At 56.9% G+C, this 12,651-nt stretch overlaps 1 protein-coding gene and 1 long non-coding RNA gene across 6 annotated transcripts; one reads left to right on the forward strand and one right to left on the reverse strand.

The window, feature by feature from the left end:
- Positions 1 to 44: 44 nt before the first annotated feature.
- Positions 45 to 7,148, reverse strand: DDX39A (DExD-box helicase 39A). 5 transcript variants are annotated; one of them, XM_060182336.1, is made up of 11 exons: positions 7,027 to 7,148; positions 3,840 to 3,933; positions 2,405 to 2,616; positions 2,198 to 2,325; positions 1,828 to 1,920; positions 1,557 to 1,740; positions 990 to 1,240; positions 724 to 833; positions 494 to 638; positions 262 to 409; positions 45 to 167 (listed from the first exon to the last, which is right to left on the reverse strand). In XM_060182336.1, exons 3-11 carry the CDS (start codon positions 2,610 to 2,612, stop codon positions 151 to 153), a joined length of 1,284 nt encoding a protein of 427 aa, XP_060038319.1. In that variant the 5' UTR covers positions 2,613 to 2,616; positions 3,840 to 3,933; positions 7,027 to 7,148; the 3' UTR covers positions 45 to 150. The 5 variants fall into 5 exon arrangements, with proteins under 5 accessions (XP_060038319.1, XP_007532506.1, XP_060038320.1 ...); XM_007532444.3 differs by having other exon boundaries at positions 7,023 to 7,139; XM_060182337.1 differs by lacking the exon at positions 3,840 to 3,933 and having other exon boundaries at positions 7,027 to 7,135.
- Positions 7,129 to 12,046, forward strand: LOC132535662 (uncharacterized). The gene is made up of 3 exons (XR_009547386.1): positions 7,129 to 7,265; positions 7,985 to 8,089; positions 11,672 to 12,046. It is a non-coding gene; the product is annotated as an uncharacterized LOC132535662 (long non-coding RNA).
- Positions 12,047 to 12,651: the final 605 nt, after the last annotated feature.

The raw sequence follows: 12,651 nt of genomic DNA on the forward strand, positions 1-12,651 counted from the left end.
GCTCTGGTCTCTCTGGGGTGGGGGACAGACAGGCAGCGGGGGACTGTGCTTCTGTAATAAAAATTTATTCTTCCACAAAAACCTATAGCATTCAAACAGTAAAAACAGGCGAGGGGGTGGGGCGCGCTGGTCCTGGGCCGTGGCACGGGGTTACCGGCTCTGCTCGACTGGAAAGAAAGAGAGGGAGGAGGGAGTGAGGCCGCAGGGACGGACAGACGGACAGACGGGCGCCCGACCCCCGGCCACCGGCCCGGCCCTCACTGTAGGTGGAGATGTCGATCTCCTCGGGCAGCTCCGCCACGTTCACCTCGAAGCGATCCTGCACGTCGTTGAGGATCTTGGCGTCGCCCTCATCGGACACGAACGTGATGGCCAGGCCCTTGGTGCCGAAGCGGCCGGCACGGGCCACCTGGGGATGGGGCGGGAGGGGGTCAGAACCCCAAGAACAGGCGTGGAGGGCGACGGCAGGGGCAGGGGCGGGGCGGGCACTCACGCGGTGGAGGTAGGTGTCCGAGTCCTCGGGCATGTCGTAGTTGAAGACGATGTTGACCCGCTCGATGTCCATGCCGCGGCCGAACAGGTTGGTGGCCACGAGGATCCGCCTCTGGAAGTCCTTGAACTGCTGGTAGCGCGACAGGCTGGACAGAGGCGGGGCATGGGGCGATGTGAGGCGGGGCGCTGCCTGGGGAAGTGGGTACCCCGCGGGCGTTGAGGGACACTCACCGCTCCTCCTGGGCCATGCCCCGGTGGATGGCGATGGCCGGGAAGTTTTGCTCCACCAGCAGCTGGGCCAGCGCCATGCAGCGCTGCACCGACTTCACGAAGATCACCACCTGGGGGAGGGAGGGGGGGAGGGGGGTCAAGGGCTGGGTGCTTGCAGGGCTGGGGGCCAGAGGCAGGATCTGGGTGCCTACAGGGGCTAGACCTGGGTGTCCGCAGGGGCAGGGAACAGAGGGCAGGAGCTGGGTGTCAGCAAGGTCATCGGGCACCTGGTTAAACTCCAGCACGTCCAGGAGGTCGAAGAGCTTGCGGTTCTTCTCGCTGTCCTTGAGCTTCACGTAGTACTGCTGTAGCCCGTGCAGCGTCAGCTTGGTCTCGTCGTCCACAAACACTTCCATGGGGTCCTGCATGAACTTGCGGCACACCGGCCGGATGTCCTTGCTCAGCGTGGCGCTGAACATCATGCACTGCTTCTCGTGCGGCGTCAGGCGGAAGATCTCCTGCACGTCCCGCCGCATGTCTGGGGGGACACGGTGGGGGTGGGGGTTGCAGCACCCGGAGCCGGCAGGGCAGGGGGAGCCCCAGTGGCCGGCCAGGCGGGCAGGGCCCCTCCACTTACTCGCCGCAGAGGGCAGCCGAGCCCAGGCCCCGAGCTGGGACCCCCGCAAGCTGGGACCCCTGCGCATCTGGGAGGGCGGCCTGGGGTGAAGACAGCCGCAGGGGGTGATGGGAGGCCCACCCTCCCGAACAACGGCCCGCCCGCGAACCCCCAGCTGCTCTCGCATCTTGCCCAGCCCGATGTGGATGCGCTCCCCGCCCCGGGCTGCCCCGCGCACCCAGCTGCTCCAGCATCTTGTCGCACTCATCCAGCACGAAGTGCTTCACGTGCTTCAGGTTGAGGCTGCGGTTGCGCACAAGCGCCAGGATGCGGCCCGGGGTGCCCACCACCACGTGCGGGCACTGGCGACGCAGCACATCCTCGTCCTTCTTGATGGACAGGCCCCCGAAGAACACGGACACCTGCGGGCCGGGAGGGCAGGCGGGGTCTCAGGGTGCGGCTCCAGGCCCCCCAAACCCCCACCGGCCGGCCTGCTGGAGGGGGCTCACCTTGACGCCGGACATGTACTTGGAGAAGCGTTCGTACTCCTTGCTGATCTGGAAGGCCAGCTCCCGCGTGTGACACATCACCAGCACGGTCACCTGGACGGATGGACAGACCGATGGACACCCAGGCCCCGGGGGGGGGGGGGGGGGGGGGGGTAGGGGAGAGACTCGTCCCAGGCTCCAGGGGCTTCCAGGCTGCCCCCACCCCAGGCCCTTCCCAGAGAGGCCCCGCCCCCTGGACCTGACCCCGCCCAGCCCGCAGACACAGTCCCGCCCCCTGGAGCTGGCCCCGCCCACAGCCCAAGTCCCTCCTGCCAAGAGTGACAGCTCAGTAGACACGGCCCCGCCCCCGGAGCTGGCCCCGCCCCCTCACCTGGCCGTTGACCGGCTCGATCTGCTGCAGCGTGGCCAGCACAAACACGGCGGTCTTGCCCATGCCAGATTTGGCCTGGCACAGCACGTCCATGCCCAGGATGGCCTGCGGGATGCACTCGTGCTGGACTGCAGAGAGGGCAGAGGGCAGAGGTCAGAGAGCAGCCCGGGGCGGGGGGCAGGGGCGGCGGGGCGGGGTGGCACGCACCCTCCGAGGGGTGCTCGAAGCCGCAGTCCACGATGGCACGCAGCAGCTCGGGCTTGAGCAGGAAGTCGCGGAAGCCCGAGCTGTGGATGGACACGTAGGAGCCTTTCACGTCCTTCTTGGGGGCGGCCGGGGTGCTCTCGGGGGGCGCCTGCGGCTCCTCATCCTCCTCGTAGTCCAGCAGCTCGCTCTCCACGTCCGGCTCCGCCATGGTGCTGCGGGCGGCAGGGAGAGAGAGAGACCCCGGGGCTGTGGCCTGTGGCTCCGGCTCCCCGCAAAGACCCCGCCTGAGGCCTGGCCCGGTTCCAGGTTCCATCCCCAGCACCGCCATCAGCCAGAGCTCAGCAGGGCCTCCCTCCCGCTCTCTCATCAAAATAACAATAAAACAACATTCCTGTCGGAGGCTCCGAGGCCCTAGGTTCAATCCCCAGCACCACCATAGACTAGAGCTGACCAAGGCTCTGGTGATGCAATAAAACAAACTACAGGGGAGTCGGGCGGTAGCGCGGCCGGTTAAGCGCACGTGGCACAAATCGCAAGGACCGGACCGGAGTCAGGATCCCGGTTCGAGCCCCCGGCTCCCCAGCTGCAGGGGAGTCGCTTCCCAGGCGGTGAAGCAGGTCTGCAGGTGTCTGTCTTTCTCTCCCCCTCTGTCTTCCCCTCCTCTCTCCATTTCTCTCTGTCTTATCCAGCAATAAAGACAGACAACAATAAAACAAGGGCAACAAAAAGGGAATAAATAAATATTTTTTTAAAACTAAAACTATATAGAGAGAATCCTTAGGGTGTGAACGACAGCTCTTCTCCAGAACTTGCTGCTGAATGTGGGAGGAAACAGCAGGAAGCTTCTGCAAACAGACTCCCCGAGGCTCCGAGGGCCCAGGTTCAATGCCCAGCACCACCACCACCGTCATCCAGAGCTCAGAGAGAGAGAGAGAGAGCTGAATGCTTATCTGTTATGCTTTAGTCTCCAGACTAAACCAGACTGGTCTCTTGGGGCCAAGCAGAGACAACATCCATCTTGTCTTAACATGCCTGGAGGCACCCAAGGTCCCAGGTTCAATCCCGGCACCACCAGAGGCTGGAGGCAAAAATGCAGATAGAAAATCAGCCCTGCGGGCCAGGTGGTGGTGCGCCTGGGTAAGTGCTCGGTGACAGTGAGCAAGGAAGGCCCTGGGTTCAAGCCCCTGGTTCCCACCTGCAGGGGGAAAGCTTTTCAAATGGTGGAGGAGGGCTGCAGGTGTCTGTCTGTCTTTCTCCCTCTCTATCTCCCACTCCTCTCTCAATTTCTCTGTTCTCTATCCAATAATAAATAAAAATATACAAAAGAAAGGAAATCAGCGCTACTCGTCTGCCCGTCGACAGAGTGGAAGATGGGGAGAAGGACCAAACCTGCCTCGCACGCACCCGCGCCGCTCACAAGGCGATGCCCACTCACCCCTCTGGGACAGAGAACAGCTGCGGACACGGCGCTGGCGAGGCGGCGGGCGGGCTGGGCCTTCCCACTGCGACCACGGGTGGTGTCAGGACTCCTGCGGAAGATGTGAGGGCGGCTCAGGAAGGCCTGGCAGACAGCTCACGCCCTCCCGGAACCCAGGACGGCGCACTCATGCCGGGGACCCGGAGATCCCAGGTTCAAACTCCGGGAACCCCGAAAGGCGGCGCTGCACGGAGCTTTGGTTAATGGGGAAAAGTCACGTCTGAGCGAGGCCTAGGGTCACCCCCAGCACTGCCAGATACCGGAGCTGAGCCGTGCTCTTTCTCAGAGACAAAGCAGTCTTTAGCAAAGTCTCAGGGGTCGGGCGGTGGCGCAGGGGGTTGAGCGCACGTGGCACAAAGCGCAAGGACCGGCATAAGGATCCCGGTTCGAGTCCCCGGCTCCCGACCTACAGGGGAGTCGCTTCCCAGAAGGTGAAGCAGGTCTGCAGGTGTCTGTCTTTCTCTCCCCGTCTTCCCCTTCTCTCTCCATTTCTCTCTGTCCTGTCCAACAACAACGACAGCAATAACAACAACAACAAGGGTAACAACAAAAAAAAAGGGGAAAAATGGCCTAAAAAATAAAAGAAAAAAGAAGAGTCACATGTGCAGGCAGGGGTAGACAGCATAATGGCTCTGCAAAGAGATCCCATGCCAGAGGCTCCAAAACTGCAGGTTCAGTCCCCACACGGCCCTCAGCCAGAGCTGAGCAGTGCTCTAAAAAGAAAGAAAAAGGGGGAAAAAAAATCACAGGAGTGGGGAGGCAAGCCACGCTGACTTGGTCCTCGCATCGCGACAGATGAGGGACACACCAGACCCCACACAGAAAAAGCCTTCCCTAGGAAAACGCAGGGGCCAGTTCAGAAGCTGGAAGCCAAGGAGGCAGCAGGAGAGCATCTGGGGAGGGGCTGAGGAGTCCCCAGCACAACCGCAGGAGGGGAGGGCAGGGTAGCCCACAGGGCGCCACCCCCAGCCGGTGACCCCAGCCACAAATACACAAAATGGAAGGGAGGCGGTGGGCACCTGGTTAAGCACACACTACAGGGCACACGGACCCAGGTTCAAGCCCCCTGGTCCCCACCTGCAGGGGGAAAACTTCACAAGTGGTGAAGCGGGGCTGCGGTGTCTCTGTCTCTCCCTGCCCTCCCTCAATTTGTCTCTATCCAATAATAGATAAAAATATTTTTAAAAAAAGGGAGTCGGGCGGCAGCGCAGCGGGTTAAGTGCACGTGGCGCAAAGCACAAGGACCGGCGTAAGGATCCTGGTTCGAGCCCCCCCGGCTCCCCACCTGCAGGGGAGTCGCTTCCCAGGCGGTGAAGCAGGTCTGCAGGTGTCTGTCTTTCTCTCCCCCTGTCTGTCTTCCCCTCCTCTCTCCATTTCTCTCTGTCCTATCCAACAACGACAATAACAACTACAATAAAACAAGAGTGACAAAAGGGAATAAATAAATATATATATATATATTTTTTAAATGGAAAGGAGAGGATACCCAAATGGGAGAGGCTGGCACCAAAGGGACCATTTCTTTCTTTTCTTTTTTCTTTTTTTACCAGATGTGCGCACTGCTCAGCTCTGGCTTATAGCAGGTGTGGGGGATTGAACCTGGCATTTGAGAGCCTCAGGCATGAAAGTTTCTTTGCATAACCACGATGCTATAGCCCCACCCCCAAAGGGATCATTTCTGAGTGGATTAACTTGTCCCAATCAACAGTAAAATGCTCGTTTGGTCACGTAACCCAACCCCCCTCTAGGTCCCCCTCTGCCACCATGTTCCAGGCCCCGCACCTTCCCGCCCCTGCTGGGAACATTTACTTTGGGGCAAAAACACCAACGTTTATTTTGTTTTATTTTGTTTTTTCTTCTTCTTCTTAACCAGTGAGACCCCCAGAGCCCTGCTCAGCGCTGGCCCAATGGTGGAGCTGGGGATTGAACCTGGGACTTTGGAGCCTCAGGCATGAGAGTCTGTTTGCAGAACCATTATGCTATCTACCCCTGCTCGCCTTTTTTTTTTTTTTCCTTTTTTAATTTTACTTTAAAAGATTTAATTTGGGGAGTCGGGCGGTGGCGTGGGGGCCAAGCGCACGTGGCGCAAAGCGCAGGGACCGGCGTGTGGGTCCCGGTTCGAGCCCCCGGCTCCCCACCTGCAGGGGAGTCGCTTCCCGGGCGGTGAAGCAGGTCTGCGGGTGTCTGTCTGTCTCTCCCCCTCTCTGTCTTCCCCTCCTCTCTCCATGTCTCTCTGTCCTAGCCAACGACGACGTCAATAACAACAACGATAAACAACAAGGGCAACAAAAGGGAAAACAAATAAACAAATTTAAAAAAAAGATTTAATTTTGAATGAGAGAGAGAGAGACAGGAGGAAACAGAAAAAGAACCAGACGGGTGAGGGAAAGGAGACAGCATCACGGCTCTGCAGAGACTCTCGTGCCTGAGGCCCCCAAGCCCCAGGTTCAATCCCCCGCACCACCATCAGCCAGAGCTGAGCAGGGCTCTCATAAAAACAATAGTAGTAGTAGTAGTAATAACAATAACAATAATAATACAGGCATCCATCACTTGGGCCGGCCCATGTGCTTCCAGGGATGCAAGTCGGGACCTGCGCCCCCTCCCGGGCCACAAGCGCCGGCCTGGGGTCGACTTGGCCTGCTGTTTCTGCTCTGGATCTCGAACCCCGAAGCCCCCCGCCCCGGACCCCCCCCAAACGCAAAGCGGGAGATCGGGGAGCTGAAGATGGCAAACAGGGAAAAAGACCGTGTCGACCCCGCGAGGGCGCAGCCGGCCCTGTCTGCAGGCTCAGACCCTCCCCGAGCGCCCCCCGGGCTGCGCAGGAGCCACCCCCACACTTGCCCCAAGCGGCCTGGGCCGGCAGGGTGGCCCCCCGAAACCGCAGAGCGGCCGGGCGCCGCCATGACAGCACTTCCGGGTGGCGGGCCCAGCGCGCATGCGCCGCCCGCCAACCGCCCCGCCCCCGCCCCGCCGCGCATGCGCGCTGCCAACCAACGGCCGCCGGCCGCCTCCAACCGCCGCGCTCCTCCTCGTTCTCCACGCCCGAAGGGTTCCCCCCCCCCCAACTTCGGCCGCAACTTCCGTGGGTCCCGCGGCCCCGCCACACCACCCCGCGCCGCCCGGGCCCCAGCCGCAAACCTACCTCCCCGTTCGCCTCCGCGTGCTGTCGGAAGAGACGCCGAATGCCGAGTCTAGGCTGCGTGCACAGCCACGCGAGCCCTGGCGCTTCCTGGCTCCCGCGTCCCGCGGCGGCGCCTCTCAATGGGCGGCTGATGCTTCCGTCAAGGGAGGGTCGTGCGTGGATTGGACGCCGCCGCCAGTGCCGCACGCCCATTGGTGGAGAGGGGGGGAGTGGGCGTGTCCTCTACAACGGGCTCCTTGGTTCGTCTGCACGGCGGGCCCCACCCTACGTGGCGCCACGTGATCGCCTCGGGGCGGGGCGGGGAGTGGTGCCGCCATGTTGGGTACTGGCAAAGTGAAGCCAGGATGGGGCGGGGCCTTAGCCCCGACCTCGCCCTTGGAAAGTATGGCTCCCGCGTCCAGCATGCTGAGCTGGTTTGGCAGGAAGGGTTGTTGCATCCCGGGCTTCTCCAGGCCCGGGGTCTCCCAAAGCCCCCCCCCCCACACACAACACACCAGAGGCTTGGGACCTTGCAGTGACGGCCAGCGTGCCGTGGACACGTTGCAAGGACAGATTAAAGTCCTGTAGGGGGTGCCCCGACCTGGAAGCCTCTTTGGGCAAAATGGGGTGAAGCCACTCCCTGCCCGCCACCCCAGAGCGTGGGAAGAGCTGGTCACCAGCTAGCTACCCTTCCGGTCAGCTGAGGGTCGTGGCCTGGATCAGAGCCGGCTCAGACCACAAAACCACGCTGTTTTCATCACACAGTTGAAAAGACTTTTTTTTTTTTACATTTTTTTTTCCTTCTCCCCCCATCCTTTCTCCTCTTTAAAAAAAAAAAAAATATATATATATATATATATCTTTTATTTATTAGATAGAGACAGCCAGAAATCGACAGGGAAGGGGGTGATAGAGAAGGCGTGACAGAGAGACACCTGCAGCCCTGCTTCATCACTTGCAAAGCTTTTTCCCCCTGAAGGTCAGGGATCGAACCCGCAGCCGGGCCCTGGACTCCAGAGCAAAGCATGTGCGCATGCGCTCTACCACGGAGCTGCCGCCCTTGGCTACAAGACCCTGGGTAGATGTTTGTAAAATCCTCCCTCCCCCAAGTGACACTGGCCTGGTAAAGACAGGAAAGATTTCTTTTTTTTTTTTTTTTTTCCTTCTTCCTTTTTCTTATTTATTTATTTATTTACACCTGAGCCCTGCTCAGCCTTAGCTGATGGTGGTGCTGGGGATTGAACCTGGGGCCTCAGAGACTCAGGCAGAAGAGTCTGTTTGCAGAACCATCATGCTGTTTTTATTATCATTATTATTATTACTATTATTTCCCCAGAGCCCTGCTCGGCTCTGGCTGATGGTGGTGCTGAGAATTGAACCTGCGTCCTCAAAGACTCCGGCAGGAGAGTCTCTTTGCAGAACCCCTTTGCCGTCTCTGTCACCATCAGCCCGAGCTGAGCAGGGCTGTAGTCAGATAAATAGAAACGTAAATGGATGAACAGAGAAGAGACAGAGAGAGAGAGATGGAGAGACAGAGAAGCAGGCCGTGTCTCTGGCACTTAGGCTGTTAGGTCTGGAACTTGGGGCCTCATGCTTAAGAATCCAGTGCTTTAGCCGCTGCGCCCCTTCCCGGGCTGCTGTAAGAAAAATATATATTTAAACATTTAAAAAAATTTTTTTTAATCGGAGCTGGGAAGAAAGCATAATGGTTATGCAAACAGCTCTCATGCCTGAGACTCCTGTGGGCCCAGGTTTAATCCCCAGCACCACCATAAGCCAGAGCTGAGCAGTGCTCTGGCATATCTCTGTATCACTCTCATTAAAAATAAATAAAATATATATTTTTAAAAATTTTTTAATCTTTATTTATTGGATAGAAACAGCCAGAAATTGAGAGGGAAGGAGGAGATAGAGGGAGAGAGACCCCAGCAGCCCTGTTCCACCACTCATGAAGCTTTCCCCTTGCAAGTACGGACCGGGACCTTGAACCCAGGGTCCTTGTGCACTGTAAGATGACCAGGTGAGCCACCACCCGGCTCCGTTTTCTCTTTAATTCTTCTTCTTCTTATTATTATTATTATCTTTACTTTTATTATTTACTTATTTATTTTTTACTCAGCTCTAGTTTATGGTGGAGGGGTGGGGATTAAACCTGGGACTTCAGAGCCTCAGGCATGAAAGTCTCTTTGTATCACCATTATGCTCTCTGCCCCCAGGCTCAATTATGTCTTTAGTTTGCATAGAGACAGAAACTGAAAGGGAAGGAGGATACCAGGAGGGAGGGAGGAAGAGAGAGAAAGCTAAGCGCCTGCAGCTCTATTCACCACTTGGGAAGCTTCCACCCCACTGCAGGGGAGGCTGGAACCTGGGCTCTTGTGCAAAGTGACATGTGTGCTTAACCAGGTCTTGCACCATCTGGCCCCTAAAACACACAGAGATTTTTAAAAAAATATTTTCTTTATTTTAATGAGAGAGACAGAGACCAGAGTCCTACTGAGCTCAGCCTGGTGGTGGTGCTGGGGATTGAACCTGGGACCTTAGAGCCTCAGGCAGGAAAGCTTTTTTTTTTTTTTTCAGAACCACTGTGCTGTCTCCCCAACCCATACACACAGTTCTTAGGTAGCACAGGAGATGGTGTGGTGACTAAAATTGTGAACTGCCACACGGCGGGCTCTGGGTTTGATCCCTGGCATCATAACTTATGCCAAAGCAATGATTGGATTCTCTCTCTCTCTCCCTGCCCCCTTGCCAGTAAATTAATTAATTAATTAGGCCTGGGGAGAAGCATCATGGTTCTGCAAAAGACCCCTCCTGCCTGAGGCTCTGAGGTCCCAGGTTCAATCCTCAGCAACACCAGCAGCCAGAGCTGAGCAGGCCACAGGTGAAAATAAATAAATAACTATAAACAAATCAAACAAATAAAAGTAGTGTGAGGTAGATAACATAATGGTTCTGCAAAGAGACTGCGTTGCCTAAGGCTCCCAAGTCCCAGGTTCAATTCCCTGTACCACCATAAGCTAGAATTGAGCAGTGCTAAAAAAAAAAAAAAAAAGGGGGTGGGATATGGAGATTGGGTGGTGGGAATTGTGTGGAGTTGTACCCCTCCTACCCTATGGTTTTGTTAATTAATCCTTTCTTAAATAAAAAAAAAAGAAAAAGAAAAGAATTACCAGTAATACCTGTGGCCAGAAGCCAGCTAGACTAGGACCTGGGCCTAAGACACCCATCAGGGGAAAAAAATAAAAATAAAAAAAATAAAGAGGGGGTCAGGTGGTAGCGCAATGGGTTAAACGCGTGTGGTGCTAAGCATAAGGACCCGCGTAAGGATCCTGGTTCGAGCCCCCCAGCTCCCTAACTGCATGGGGCTCACTTCACAGCCTGTGAAGCAGGTATGCAGGTGTCTGTCTTTCTCTCCCCCTCTCTGTCTTGCCCTCCTCTCTCCATTTCTCTCTGTCCTATCCAACAACAACGACATCAACAACAACAATAATAACCACAACAAGGCTACCACAACAAGGGCAACAAAAGGGGGAAAAATGGCCTCCAGGAGCAGTGGATTCATGGTGCAGGCACAGAGCCCCAGCAATAACCCTGGAGGCAAAAAAAAAAAAAAAAAAAGAAAGAAAAGATTAAAGAACATTAAAAAAAAAAAAAAAAAAAAAAACTTCAAAAGCTGAATCAGGGCCAGGGACTGGCACACTTTAATGATGACTCTTTACTCACTACCAGGCCACCCCATCACCTGGGGCCCTAGTCGGGGAGTCCTGGGGTTCCCACACAGACATGATGGGCCTAGACCTCTAACAGGTCCCTCTCTCCACAGTCACTGGTCACCTCCATCAGGAACAACATAATGGACCGATCTGTGGGCCCCTGTTGGACCTGGCCCTCAGTGTGGATCAACAACAATAATGGTAGAGAATGTCCCATCCTCCGAAGGGAGGTTGGACAACATACTCTCCCACTGGGGGAAGATGGGTCCTGAAATGAGCGCAGCCTGGAATGTTCCTACCTGTGACCACAGACTGTGAGCTCAGACCTACAGGGATGCAGAGGTCACACAGGCTCCTGTGCTGAATATGGGCCCCAGATCAGATCGACGGGGTTTACAGTCAACAATACTTACACACTTTCCCCATATTTGGGAGCTACTCTCTTCCCTGATCCAGCTTTCTGGCCCTTTTCCCAGCCATGACATCATCTCCCCAGACAATAACCTGGGTCCACCTGCATATCAGAGGTCAGGCTCAGACTCAGGCAAAAACTAGTACAGTCATGGGCCCTTTGGAATAGACCTAAAATAGACCTCCTAGCTATTTCCAAAACAAAGACCCCAAATCTTGATCTGAAATATTCTTGACTTTCAGTTCATGATTAGTCAGCAATGTTTTCTGCTTTGTTTTATTTTGTTTTTTAAATTTTATTATCTTTATTGATTGATTGGATAGAGACAGTCAGAAATCGAGAGGGAAGGGAGGGATAGAGAGAGTGAGAGACAGAGAGACACCTGCAGCCCTGCTTCACCACTTGTGAAGCTTTCCCCCTGCTGGTGGAGACCGGGGGCTCGAACCCAGGTCCTTGCGCATTGTAACGTGCGCTCAACCAGGTGCGCCACCACCGGGCCCCTGTTTTCTGCTTTCTGTCTTACTGCTTTTGCAGCCACCAGGTCTCAGATGCCACCATGATGCCAACCTGACTTCCCAGGACAGACGACCCCACCCATGTGTCCTGGAGCCCCGCTTCCCCGGAGCCCTGCCCCACTAGGGAGAGAGAGAGGCAGGCTGGGAGTGTGGATCCACCTGCCAACGCCCAGGTTCAGCGGGGAAGCCATTCCAGAAGCCAGACCTCCCACCTTCTGCACAAGGTCACCCCATAATGACCTTGGGTCCATACTCCCAGAGGGATAAAGGACAGGAAAGCCATCAGGCAGGGGAGGGGGATGGGATGCGGAGTTCTGGCGGTGGGGACTGTGTGGAGTTGTACCCCTCTTATCCTCTGGTTTTTGTCAGTGTTAACATTTTATAAAAAAGAAAGAATAGAAAGGGTGTGGGCTCAAGGCCTCTGAGCTCTTTCCTGGAAAGTCCCTGGGAGCCATAGATGGATCTGGGCAGAGAGAGAGGATGAGCCCTGAGTCAGGCTGCCCTGAGGCTGTTGTGGGGCAAACAAGTCAGGCAGGGGGTGTGTGTGGGGGGGCGCCTCACCCAGTCAGGGTCAGCAGGTGCACCCAGTGGGTGGCGGCTGGTGACAGGTGTAAGGGGCCAGCGGGGTGGGGTAGGATGTCTCCCTGGGTGTGCCAGCCAGGCGCACAGGCGCGGTAACCAGGGCACCCCGGGTCTCCAGAGCAGACACCTCCGCCAAGGAGCGCTCCGGGCCTGCACCCTTGGGACTCGTGGTTTGGCTCGGGGCCCCCAGAGTAGCAGGGGGTGGGGGTGGGGGGATGCGGATGCCAGCCAGCTCCAGGGAACAGCCCTCCCCCTGCTCCCCAGCCTGCAGCCCCCAGGAGCGATGAATGAGAGGGGTGTAACCCCTCTTTTGACAAAATGAGGGGGGGGACTGCGGCAGGGCAGGTGGCTGGTTGAGGGGCTCACCTGCGGGGCCCCAAGTTCGACCTCCCCCCACACCCCCCCCCCGGGTCCCCAATGGGGC

Source organism: Erinaceus europaeus, chromosome 23, assembly GCF_950295315.1.
Source record: "Erinaceus europaeus chromosome 23, mEriEur2.1, whole genome shotgun sequence".
NCBI lineage: Eukaryota > Metazoa > Chordata > Mammalia > Eulipotyphla > Erinaceidae > Erinaceus > Erinaceus europaeus.

Bases quoted from the DNA above. Each gene is read 5' to 3' on its own strand.
- DDX39A (XM_060182336.1), bottom strand. From the start codon at position 2,612: ATGGCGGAGCCGGACGTGGAGAGCGAGCTGCTGGACTACGAGGAGGAT. The intron at 2,326-2,404 runs GTGCGTGCCACC...CCCTCTCTGCAG, and splicing joins CTTCGAGCACCCCTCGGAGG to TCCAGCACGAGTGCATCCCG. The intron at 1,741-1,827 runs GTGAGCCCCCTC...CCCGGCCCGCAG, and splicing joins AGTACATGTCCGGCGTCAAG to GTGTCCGTGTTCTTCGGGGG.